This window comes from Erinaceus europaeus, chromosome 1 (assembly GCF_950295315.1).
Source record: "Erinaceus europaeus chromosome 1, mEriEur2.1, whole genome shotgun sequence".
NCBI classification, from domain to species: domain Eukaryota; kingdom Metazoa; phylum Chordata; class Mammalia; order Eulipotyphla; family Erinaceidae; genus Erinaceus; species Erinaceus europaeus.
The window spans coordinates 173,873,609-173,887,298 of NC_080162.1; the positions used below are offsets into that span (position 1 = coordinate 173,873,609).

Consider the following 13,690-nt stretch of genomic DNA (forward strand, 5'->3'; position numbering starts at 1 on the left):
AACTTGATCTTAACGTAAGATTTCTTTCTCTACGATATAATAGCAATTACTATTCTACTTTAAAAATAATTATTTCTGGACGCTTCTAAAAATATTTTGGGCACTGATTTTTCACCTTAAATATAACTCAGCTTTAAAATGAAGAGCAAAGTATTTAGCTGGAAGCCAGTGAACTGTGTATGTTTGTTATTACACTTAACAGGAATGAAAACATGGAAAACTGTTTTCTAATAATGGAAAAAAAATAAAAGGTCCTAAACAATGTCTATTATATTAAGACAATTATTGTGTGCTATCAAGAGATGGAATAAGATAATGGAATGAGAATTATAAGGAAAGATCTAAACTTCACTTTAAGAATAGAAAGATCTCAAGTTATATAATCTGGTATATGAGTTAATGAGCTGGAGATGAACATTTATGAGAAAGGTTCATAAATGCTCATGGATAAAAACATGTAGAGAAGCTGTTTCCAGTGTTCTTCATTTAGAAGAGTTTATTAGGGACCAGGCGGTGGCACACCTGGTTAAGTGCACACATTACAGTGCTCAAGGATGCGGGTTCAAGACCCTGGTCCCCACCTGCAGGGGAAAGCTTCATAAGTGGTGAAACAGGGCTGCAAGTGTCTATCTATCTCCTCCACCCCTTTCAACTTCTGTTTCTATCCAATAATAAAGATAAAAAAAGACACTTAGAAAAAAAAAAGGGGGGGGGAGTTTGTTATAGTTAAGGGGAAAAAATCCTTTGTGTAACAAGGGAGCAGCACATGTTCATTTAAACAAATACCTGTAAGCTCTGAAGACGTGAGACAGATGACAAGTCATCCAAGTTTTAAGTCATTTGTGACCACTGTGAATGAGTAAGAATACTAAAGGAAAGACTGTCCAGCAAAGAACCAAGGGAATGCTAATGCTTATAGGATCAGAAATGGTGCAGCATTTATTTAGTGGTCTTTGAGAAAAGTTCCTGGAACCTTAAGCTGTAGTGGATCTGAAGAATGAGATGCCCAGATAGTGAGCCTACTGTACTCATAAATGATTAGATTATTCAAGTTCTACTATATGTTCTGATTATAGAACACTCCTTATGGGAGTGCATCTTATCAAGATAATAGAGCAACACATTTAAAAAAAAATCTCTTAGAAGCAAACCATATGTTCTAAATGTAAAGTATCAATAAGGGGAAATTTTATTCTGATTATTTTAACGATTTTAAAATAGAATTTTTGACTATTAAGAATTATTCACATTACTTACTGATCTGACATACTTAATAAAAATCTGTTTAGGGGAGGGTAATGGGATATAGAGATCTGCTGGTGGGAATCGTGTGGAGTTGTACCCCTCTTATCCTATGGTTTTGTTAATGTCTCCTTTTTTAAATAAATACAAAAATTAAAATAAGTAAAAGTCTATTTAAGAGATTAAAAAAATCAAAGACCACATGTTACTTAGTAGATGCTGGGGATTAAATCTACAGCCTCTGGATCGCAATGAGAAATTTGAAATTCTGGAAAGGAAGTAATTCATTGGTGTTAAGAAGGCAAATTGTTTCTTCCATGCTTGTATTGCAGAGGAACAAAATGGGAGAGGGTAAGGAACCTACTGATTAGTAGTCAATGACTGTAGACCGCAGCCTAATTTTCTAAGTAGTTTTACTAGAACCCAACCACATTGCTTACATACTGTCTGTGGGTGCTTTTGTGGCATAGTAGCAAAACTGAGTACTTGTGATGGGTGGTTATGGATTTGTGGTCCATAGAGCTAAAAATCTAACTTGCTCTTTACAAAGGCTGCTGACTTCTCTAGGTCAAAGCCCGAACTAAAAAGCAAAACTATAAAATATACAGTCATGAATGAGGTGACTGAAATTTTGATCACTGTAAGAGATTAATTTTAGTGAGGTATTATACCAAAAAAAAATACATAAAATGGAACAAAAATAGTTGGGAGGATATAGAATGAGTATTAATACCAAGTGCTTGCAATTTTATTGAATCTACTTCTTAGACAGGAAAACAAAACAAAAACCTCCCATCTTTGAGGACCCCCAAACGGTAGGTAAATACTAAGGTGTCAGTTTCCCTGAGTGCACGTATAGGTTTTCTGAAAAAAGAGCAAGTCAAATACTAGACTTGTTCAGCAAATAAGTATCATCTAAAAAGTAATATATCCATCTTAGAAAAAGATACAAATGGCTACTATAAACATTTCTGTTTACCAGTTAGAACTATGAAGTTTCACACAAAACAAGTAATGGCAACAGTATTTTACCCCAAAACTTAGGTACAATATACCTTATCAAGGTGAGGGAATCATTTCCTTTTAATATGGTGAAGAAAGGCAAAGAAAAATGCTATGTATGCATTATCTTAGCCTGGACTATTTTATATTTATTCATTTGCCCTACCTATTCCAACTACTGCTGTTTCTTAAAATGCTGAAATGTTCTTTTGATAGTTTCCTGCTTGTCTAATTTTGCATCTGTTCCTTTCCCAAATGGTTTATAAAAGAATAGAACATACAATGTGAGTTTATGGTACATGACAGGCAACTTCTCATGGAAGTTTTAAATATATATTTATATATACAAGAAAGACCAAACTAAAGTTCATAGACCAAATTGGAGCAAGTGTGGTATATAAATCACCAGTAGTAACCACCATGAAGGGCCAACAAATATACTATGCACCAAAGATTGTTTCTCCCTTCAGAAAGAATGACCCCCAAAAAAGACAAGCAAAAAATCCAAACAGCTTTCCATGCAACGTAGGGTCGTAATAAACAACTTCAAGATTATAAAGTCCTAGAGGATGGCAAGTTTAAGACTAGTAATGCAAGTAAAACATACACCTATAAAATTCATGAACCTGGGTTTAAGGCCCATTCCCCACCTAGAGGGGACACTTCACAAGTGGTGTCTATATTTTTCCCTCTCTATCTCCCCTTCTTAATTTCTGTCCTATCAAATATAAATTCTGTCCTATCAAATAAAGAATTGAACAAAAAAGTGGCTGCCAGCAGCAGTGGAATTGTAGTGTTGGCACCCAGCCCCAAGCCCCAACAATAACTCTGGAAGCACAAAAAGTCTTGAAGTAATTTGTTCAATTTCCTTTGATAGAGCACTAAGATTCTAGACTATTACTATGGGACACTGATCCAAATTCCTGTAATTGCTATTCTTTGGAATGAGCTAATTGCTTTATTCCCTTTAGAGAATTAACCCTTGTCTACCATATATGCCCACCATCCCAATTTATAAATCTAGGTGCCAGCAGAACTCAAGCAAATGACTCAAGTGGTCAGGGTGAGGGGTACTAAGCTCTATGAACATGTACTTGCCATTTGCATGGTAACATATGTCAGAATCCATGACTTCACATAAACACAATAATCACACCGGAAATCAGAGTATCAGATTAAATTCTTTAGTGATGCAGCCTGCACTGCATAAGGACTGACAGTTGTTTTTAAATTTATTTCCCTTAGACTGAATGTTAAGGCATTTAGAGGCTAATGGTGGTATTTTAAAATAAGTATGTTGCAACAAATAGCTAATGTTTAATCTTGACACCAGGCACCCCAAGTAATAGAGATAGTGCAACTAAAAATTATAATCACAAGACTAACCTGCAACAAGATGTTTGCTATAGGTTGAAGTTGGTCATTCATCTTCATTTAGGAACTATTTTTGAACTCAAACTATGTGAAAGGAATTCTATTTGAATATACGGTGTTTTCCCATAACATGTTTTTCAAATCTATTAAATGAATTTAGTACAGGAAAAATACTCAAAATTGAATTTTACAAGCCCTGGGCCCTAAAACTGTGATGGCAAACTCACTGTTGTAACCTAACCTTTTTGAGAGTTCAGTGTGACATAACAAGAATTCTTTCAGACTAAGAAATTCTACAATTATCTTAAAACTAATGTATTCTCTTATCAACTATTGGGATACAGCACATGCCAGTAAGATTGTCTTTTGCAAATACTCCATTCAACATCTAAAACATAAGCAAGTGTAGAAGATTTCTGTTTTCTTATTGCCAAACACATTGGTTATGTCTGGCTGACAATGAAAAAGTAGTATCAATAGCATATAAGGCAACATAAATGAAATGAAAAAATAGCATGTAAGGCACTGTGCAGCTACAGAATTATGCTTTAACTGAATAGATTTCCTACAGGCCATTGTTAAAAACTTGCTTCTGTAGTGCAGAACTCAGAAGGTAGTTGTGGTAGACTAAAATATCAAGGACCTTTGTTTTATCTGACTATAGAGCCAATAACTGAATTTTGGATACCAGCTTCAAAATGTAAGTTTGAGATTTGTAATAGCAAAGAAATCAAAGCAACTATTTCCTATATAGCTAAATATGAGTTTCATTTTAACAGCATCCTCTTGCTATCAAAATATCCATCAGGAGATAATTATGCATACACAATTTTATCAATATACTTATTAAGCAAAACAAAAAAGGCTAACTACAAGGATTTGGGGGGAAAAAAGGCTAAACACTAAGAAACAAATGATCTTGCCTTTAAGTCAAAACACTTGTCAGGTAATCTTCACCTAGAATAACTCAAGTGGCTGGATATTCAGTTTCTTGTCTGAAGCTATTCCTTTTCATCTTTGGATACTTTCATGTATTTTATAGCCAAAAGGTCCCAATTCTAATTTCTTAGAACCACAAGAACAAATCTACTCTTCTGCCACAAAACAATTCTTTACAAATTTAAATACACTAGGCATTACATATAGGTAATTCACTTCTTTAATTTGCCTTTCTATAAACTAAATCATTACTTTTTGTATTTTTTTATTCAGTTATTTCCTTTGTTCCAATAGTAAAAAAAAAAATCCTAAAATGATAAATGCTCTCTTTATATTAAATGTAGTTTCAGACCTGATATTTATGCTGTGAATTTATTTACTTGCAATCTAATAATTAGTGAGTATGGAATGAAACATTTTAACCTTCAATTTCAACTACCAATCTCTAATTTGTTAACTCTAATTAACAAAGGAAACACTTTGAAGCGTTTTCTAAAACGTGCAGAGAACCTAAAAGTACCAATAACAGATGACAAAGTAAACAAGCTGACTATACATCACTGCTGTCTTAATTACAGCAGCTCTCCAAGCATGAGGAGGTAGTGAGGCATTTATGTACTTCATATAAAAACAAAATCAGAAAACCCTTACAATATTCTGTAATTGAAACTTGTAAATCTCCAGAACAGACATTTGTATATGTCACAGTTTACAAAGATGTTCCCCTGCCCCAATTGGTCTAAATTAGTATACTTTTAATGCAAATACATTTGAATTAAATGTCAAGAGTCAACAAAGTCACAAAGCCAGAAGCAGTTTAGTGCTCACAAGTTTATATTTTTAAATTTGATAAAGATTCTTGTGTATTTTCTAAATACACAGACAAAACAGCTTTTGGAAGTTTACATACATGTCTTCAGACACTTACACTAGGTAGGCAAATTACATTTTAAAAAATTGGTCTTCGTAAAAGATCTTCCCAAAGAGCTTTTACTAACAGCAGGCAGAAGAAAAGTGTTCTTTTCTGTTTACAGTGTTTAAAATGCTGATTCTCCCATGTTTCATAATGGACTCCATCATGCCTCTCTTCCACTCAATTTTGCTCTCAGTAGCCAGTGTACACTCCAAATTAAGTACCCACTGTCATGAAATGCAAGACTAGAAAACATCTTTTTAAAGTGTGCTTAACTCTAACACATTTTAAACTTATAACTCTTCAATTTCAGTTGAAAGCAGGGATACAACAGGGGAAAAAAAAAAAACTTTCCATTTTAAGTCTTAAAGTGACTATTAAGAAAAAAAAAAAAAAACTTGGTAGTTCTAAGCACATATATTATGTACCAAAGTTTTAAGGATCTGGGTGACAGAACGCCACAAAAACTGGGGTTCACATCTAGTTTTTCAGTTAAAAGCCATCCTTTTAGAAATGAAAATGCCTCAGCCAATAAACACCATGTGCTACACTGAGGTTGAATATCTTATTAGAGTCAAATGACAAACAATTGCTATCTTTATTAGAATGAAATAATAGTCAGGATATTCACTTAAGGGAGGATCAAACACTGAGATTCCAAACATAGCTGTTTTATAAGGAAAGTGTCTCCATATACAGACTCATTTACCGAAATAATATAAATACTGGTTAATGAGGCAGCAATAAGGCCCTTTTAGACTGGACTTCAGAATCAGACCTGGTCAAAATCCAGCATTACCACTTAGCTGTGTATCTTAGGCAAGATAAATTAGGCAAGTTTATTGTAGTAGCAATTCCTCATTTTTTAAATGGAGACAATAGCACCTAATTTTACTGGGGAACAGATTAAAATAATGTAAAGCGCAAGGACACATGTAGGCACTAAAAAATGGTAGTTGGAATAAAAAAAATGGATTCATGCCAAATTGATTAAGTACTGAACAATAAAGCTTATTTAGAAAGGACCCAATCTTACGTCACGTTTTATACTTGTCATTATTTTCAGGCCTTTTACATGACATTGTATCAAGGATGTCCAAGTTCTGATATTTTCATCACCTGTTTATTTTTCCTTTTCTCATTCCTTCTTTTTCCTTTTGGTGTTATGTCTTTTTTATGTACCAGTATTCTAAGCGCTTTGCATAAACTGATTCATTTCACTCTTCTCTATCAGGATGGTTCTACCAAAAGCCAGCTAGTGTTTTTCCCCTCCACCCAACTTTCAAAGAACTCAACACTGTTCAGTTTCCACTTCCTATATATTTTTTTAAAAATTCATTTGCTAGGGTGCTAAACTTTAGCAAATTATCTAATGAAAATAAAAATTGTGGGCCAATATTTATGACAAAATGGGCTACGTGGAAGTTAACTGAGAATCTTAAGAAATAATACATTTCTTAATTTATATGAGAGGGTATGTAACTAAGAGTTTAATATTCTTTCCCTTCATTAAGATTAAAAGCTCTAAATATTTCTCGTTTTAAAATGTAATTTACAAGAGAATATTCAGCAAATGTGTAGCACATAATTCTGCGTTGGTATTAGGAAAAAAAAGAGTATTCCATTTTACCTCTCTGAGACCAACCATAATGTTTTTATTATCTATCAACTTCCTGAAATTGTACTGTTAGTCAGAAAAAAACAAACATACTTAAAAAAATAGAAATGTCCAGTAGTATACCTTAGTACTAAAACTATTTTTTAAAAAGATCTAGAAAGGGAAAGGAAGTCCCTTGAGATCATAAAACATAATAAGTTAGACAGTCAGCAAGTAGAAAAATTTGTCAATTCTGTTTCTGGCAAAATGTTTAAAGAAATTTTTATATAGGCTGAGGCTAATATATTTCAAGAGTATAAACTTTTTTTTTCCTTTGGATTACCTCTCAAAAAAAACTTTTAAAGTATCATATTTCAGTTGACTAAAAATAGTCAAATCTGTCACAAGACAACATAAAAGGTAACGGACAAATATAAAATATTTTAAATTAACAGTAACAAGCCCTCTACATTAAATCTTCCACCTAAAACCAAAACAAAAGCACAACAATCCTGTAGTGTACCAAGTGTGTATTTCAACTTTCTGTATGCAATCTAACAAAATTTTGGTCATAATTTACCAGGTATACATAAACAACTTATGTAGCAAAAAGAAAATTCAGTCTAAAGAGAGTAGAGTTCATATCTTAAGGAAAAATAAAAGTACATTAAAAATGTAAAGCCAAGTCCAGTTTCTATGCAATAAGTGAACTGTAGTCTATTAAAGCAGATTTAGGTGATTTTTCAGATATATATATATATATATCTTTTCTCTTAATATATATATTTATATATAGACAGATCTACCAATTGTAAACTAAGGTTTATTTTAAAGGAGGGGGGATAAACTGGATGGAAGAAATCTTTATACTATACTTACATATTCACAAAGCAGAACATTTTACGCTTAAAATACTTTTCATTCATAGTATCTTTGCCCAGCTATTTTCTACTTTGGATCCCACCAGATTTACATTTTACTTATTTATCTAGAACATCCAGAATATTATACTTTTCAGTCTTAAAAATCAAAATAAAACTTGTCTATTTTAATTATGTAGTCTTTGATTTATCCAAGCAGAACCATCACTACCTAACATTAAACCATTATTCTACTGGAATCAGAGACAAGAAAGCTTGTCTCTTAGACTTGTCAGCTTTGATCTGATAAAGCACCAAAAGGATGTTTTTTTAAAGTATCCTTAATATTTTTTCTCACTAGCATAATTTAGTTACCTGATATAAAATAAAATACTGTTTTATTTTAAAAGAAAGTTGAAAATCTGATGTCCTTCTATTTTATATAACATACATTCTATTCCTAATGTTGTGCATGTTAATATTATAAAAGTTCAATAACCAGCTAATTCATGTGTCACCAGGCAAAATTTTGACAATTACACTTAATACATAACCCCTTGACCCTGAATAGAATAGTTTGTAAAGCTTCAAAACTTTTTCAGGCAATATTAGAAGGACAATATAGAAAGGTGTAGTGACTTAAGGAAATGAATAATAAATTAACATAATCTCAAAATACTCAAAATCCCAGTAAGTATGAAATAAAAAAGAGGATGCAATGTTTGCATTAATTTTAATGATAAAAGGGCACAGGAGTAAAAACCTGATATTTCACTTATATTGCATAACAAGCTAACCAAACTGGACATGAAAGATAAATTATAAAACAAAATCATTTTACTAGTTTTTATGAATTTTTTTAATAAGATTTCTGTCTTCAAATACGACTGAGGTATAGTACACTGGCAAAAATAATAAAGAGGCAAAAAAGAATAGTGCCAAAATAACAGATACCCAAAAACCGAATATCATGTCAGGAAAAGTCTTATAGTAACCATTTATCAAATTAGAGCAGCAGGAGAAAGTTACTTCTAAATCATAATCATTTTAGTGGTATATGTCAACTTCGTCACTGTTAACTTTGCAACATCATTCTTCATTTGTGAAGTAGTAAAATTCATGTCAAAAAGGACAGGGGGAATGGAGGAAGTCAGTTCATTCCAATAAATTACCTCTCCAGTTCTTATAAACATGCCCATCAGCACAAAAGTGGAGGAATAATATCTAAGACTAGAAGAGACTTGGTTTAAGTTATGCAGCAAATTAAAGTGGGGGCGGAGGGGAGAGGAGACAGGAAAAGTAGAACCAATGGGGTTGAAAAGGCCCCTCACTGAAAATCTGTATTAAAAAAAAATAAAGTTAATAAAAATAAAAACAAAACTCTACTAGTACAAACTAGCCTGAGTGGTTTGACAGACAGAGTGGGTCAATTGTCACTGTATTCCCATAAATGGTTTCTCTTCATTCATGTTAAATAAGCACATGAATGTTAAGTTCTTTAAAGTCAGGTACTGTTTTCTAGGACCCAAATAGTTTTTATATATATATTGTATAAATAAAAAATATTACTTTGATAACTGACAGAAGATGTGGGGACTCCATGTAATCCAACCAGAAGGTTGTTTGCTGTAAAGTCCTGTGCAAATATAAAAAAAAAAATTTTTTTTTGCTATAAGGCTTTGACCCTACAGTTTTCACAGCAACATAACTACCATCCAGCATGTACCATATTTTGCAAGCCTTCAAGTTCAACAATTCAAATTGCTAATTCATATTATGTCCAAATGCAGCATCCTTGAGGAATATAGTAGTAGATCAGTTAATCATCTAGAGACATACAAACATCTCCTGGTCCATCCCATTGTGAGGGATCATTCTGAGATGGCTCGTTCTGAGATGGCTCGTTCTGATCGTCTCCATCATCAACCAGATCTTCATCAGCTTCTCCTACTTCATTCTCCTCAAATTCTTCATCCCGAGGGAAATCTGTATCCTGTCCCTGATCTATACCTTCTTGCCCTCCTGGCTGTGAGTTATCTGCACAGTCTACACAAACACCATAGCGCCGAGATCCATGTCTTATTCCAACACTGGCTGCTAACATGAAGATCTTCTTACACACCATACATTTGTATTTTTTATCCTTTTTATGCACCTAGTTGAAGGGGGAAAGATCCAATATAAGGATGGTATAGAAAACAATACATTGAACCAAGCAAATTCAATTTGACAATGAGTGAATATACCAGTTTTTTCTGTATGATGTTCAGCATCAGGTTTTTGTTAAAATATATAATGGAAACAATTTAACGATCAACCTTAAATTTTCAGGTAACATTGTTAAAAAAAAAAAAAAAACCTTAACCTTTTTTGAAAATATAGTTTATTAAGTATCAGCTTTACAGTTCAAGTTACTTACCAGGGAATGTCTTTTTACATGTTCTCTGCGAGTAAACAGCTTTCCACAAATATCACAGCTAAATGATCTGACTCCCGTATGAATAAGCAAATGTCTTTTTAGTGTTCGTCTGTATTTGGCTACATAGGTACAGTGAGGGCATTTTAACTTGTTCATGATTAGAGATGATTCACCTTTGGAAATAGAAAAAAGTGTCATAAATTACATATAGCAAAGTTTGTAGGTACTTAAGAATGGGTATTTTTCAAGTTACTTCTATCTAATTTTTTAACCCAGAATATGGAAGCTTTATTGTCAAAAATCAATCTGCTTAAGAATTCTGTAGATGTTCAGTTGACTAATACTTGCCATTTTCCCAAGTTTCTTGTTTTGGCCAAGATTCAGATAATAAGCCATACTTGAACTCATTTGGAGCACCTGGTATTAATCCACACTTGAAATCATTTGAAGTTCCTGGTATCAACCCATATTTAAAATCACTTGATGGACCAGGTATAAGGCCATACTTGAAATCATGTGAAGTACCTAGTGTAATTAAAAAAATAATTTTGATAACAATGACAATGAAGTTTTGTTTCTTAATCATTAGGTTACAGGGAAAATTCAATAAAGTAAATCTTAGTACTATTTCATTTTACATGGCGGACACATGAAATTAGTCTTCTGAATATTGGGTTTTGGGATGGAGGGGGTAGCTCAAGAGAATATGCCTTGTTCTCTAGCACCCCATAATGAAGCTAGTGCTTCTTGTACCCTAGGCCCCTGGGTCCCCAATATATATGCTTTAAAACGACTCTCAGGTCAAGGAGTTGGCTCAGCAGGTTGTGTTAGGCCTTGGCATTGCATAAAAATAAAATGAGATAGAAAGATAACCATCTCTGAATTGTTGCTATTCTAACATTTGAGACTAGCAGTAGAAAGGTAAGTCTATTACATCATCACGAAGACAATCACACGGATGTTGTTTTACAACCATACAACATACATACATATACATACATACATACATAAATTTGATGGTGTGGATGGGGTTAGAGAAATCATAGCACTGAAGCTCCTTGAATGCAGAGGGTACTGGGATCAGACCTGGGTTTCAGGCACATGGCAAAGCAGTGCAATACACAAATAAGCTCTTTTGTTTGTCCTGTATTTTCGTGGACCCTGGAATTGTACCGTAATGAACAGATTTCTACATGGCTACTGCCACTTCAGTCCAATTAACCACTAACTCTTGCCACTGGACTATTTCAATTATTTTTTTTAATATTTATTCCCTGTTGTTGCTCTTGTTGTTTTGTTGTTATAGTTATTGTTGTTATTGATGTCATTGTTGTTGGATAGGACAGAGAGATGGAGAGAGGAGGGGAAGACGGGAAGAGAAAGATAGACACCTGCAGACCTGCTTCACCGCTTGTGAAGCTACTCCCCCCTGCAGGTGGGAAGCAGGGGGCATGAACTAGGATCCTTACACTGGTCCTTGCACTTTGTGCCACCTGCGCTTAACCTGATGTGCTACCTCCCGACTCCCTGTTTCAATTATTAAACATTTGTTTAATGGCTTTAGCTGCTACTTTGTGTTCTTAACACATTAAGTCAGATACAGTACTACTGTACTATTATGGCCTGCAACAGCATACGTACTGTGAAAAAACAAGCAAAAAATTCCAACACTTAACAGCCCCCTTGACTAATCCACTCCAATTTTTTTAGCGTCTATACTGTTCCACCATGCTGATAACTCAACCCACACCCCACTACCACCATCCCCCTTCCCAAGCCTTTGACTTATCTTTTTCCTCTGCCCTCAATACTACTTCCCAGAATATAGTAATTCACTTGTACTTTATTTTGATCCCATGTAACACTTCATAAGAGAACTCCTGCTAAGACAATTTTTCACAATTAACTATTAAAAACCCACTGCTTCTTGAATTCTAGAAAAGCTTAAAATAATATTTAAAAAAGCTTATTTTTGTTGGGAAAGTATCAATATCCAACAGTAGTGAAAACTTCCAAAGTATTCAAAAATAATACTTGGTGATGAATCATATATGGAATCTAGAGTCTGGACTCACATGATCTTGGAAAAAATAAAACAGAAACAAGCAAACTGTTTCTGAGACTTGTGACACTGCAGTGGTTATCTTTGGGAGGTGGGAAGATGGGGACACAGAACTTTGGTGGTAGGTGAGGTGTGGAACTACACAGTGTAACTGTACAACCTTGTAACGTACTATAAATCAAAAACGAAGAATAATACTTTGTTACTACTAATGCAAACTGTTGCTTTCTAAAATGTGAGGAAAATTCCCTGAACTTCATAATTATACTATCATACTTAGTGGGGAAATTTTTAAAATCCAAAGGACATACTTTCTGTGGTGACTGGGATAGGACAGTAGCCTGTGAAAGCAAAACAATGCTCAGTTTCTATGCTGCTATCCTCCACTGTAAATATCTGCTACATAAAATAATCTAAAATAACTAATTAACTTAAGATGATTAAAAATATTTTACAGACAAATTATGATATAATGTAAAATATCCATAGCGAATAATCAACACTACATCCAAAATTTGCAACTATTTCAAATTAAGGGTGCCTCAACCCTAAACTCATTTCATCTCTGCAAATTCTCTTAGATATTTTCACTCTTTTATTTTGACCAGAGCAACATCTAGTTCTGGTTTATTGTGGTGCTAGAGACTGAACCTTGGAGCTCCAGGTGCCAGGCATGAAAATTATGTTGGAAAAACTACTGTACTACTAGCTCCCTGGCTACAGTGCTCCAGCTGTTTATAAAAGATAAAGATTATTGCAGCCTGGAAGGTGGAGCAATGAGAGAGCTTTGCACTTGCTTGCAAGCATGAGGTTCCAGGTTTGATTCCCCCACAGTATACATGTGAGAGTGCTGCTCTAATCTCTCTCTCCAGTTAATAAAGTAAAACAAAAATATTACCTGTAGAAGTATAAAAGCAGTTTGAACATAATTAGCAGCTTTGAAATCAATACGTTGAAGGTTGGTGAAGTCATTAAAAATCTACTTTAACATTCTTCCTGTTCCATATCCTTACAGGTACATTGTTTCATAATGGAAAATTAAAATGAAAGCACTGTTTTTAAATACTTTATGTATTAACATCATGAGACAGTAGGAAAGAACAAGAATTAGCATATCAAACCTGAGACCTTATGATTAAGAGTCCAACACTTTATATATTGTGCCACCTCCTTGACTATGAAAACCTTTTCTTTTCTTGACTTTTTTTTAAAAGGCTGACTTCAGTTGGAAAAAAAAATACCAACGAGTGGCTAACAGTGGTATACCTAGTGGTGTACAACA

At 33.7% G+C, this 13,690-nt stretch overlaps 1 protein-coding gene across 1 annotated transcript in view; it reads right to left on the bottom strand.

The window, feature by feature from the left end:
* Nucleotides 1-5,373: 5,373 nt before the first annotated feature.
* ZBTB10 (zinc finger and BTB domain containing 10) overlaps nucleotides 5,374-13,690 on the bottom strand; it is a 35,823-nt gene continuing 27,506 nt past the window's right edge. The window contains exons 4-6 of the mRNA XM_007520151.3: nucleotides 10,695-10,871; nucleotides 10,347-10,519; nucleotides 5,374-10,082 (exon numbers count right to left, since the gene is read on the bottom strand). Of these exons, the coding sequence (XP_007520213.2) occupies nucleotides 9,747-10,082; nucleotides 10,347-10,519; nucleotides 10,695-10,871 (686 nt within the window). The 3' untranslated portion in view covers nucleotides 5,374-9,746. The remainder of the gene's footprint in view (nucleotides 10,083-10,346; nucleotides 10,520-10,694; nucleotides 10,872-13,690) is intronic.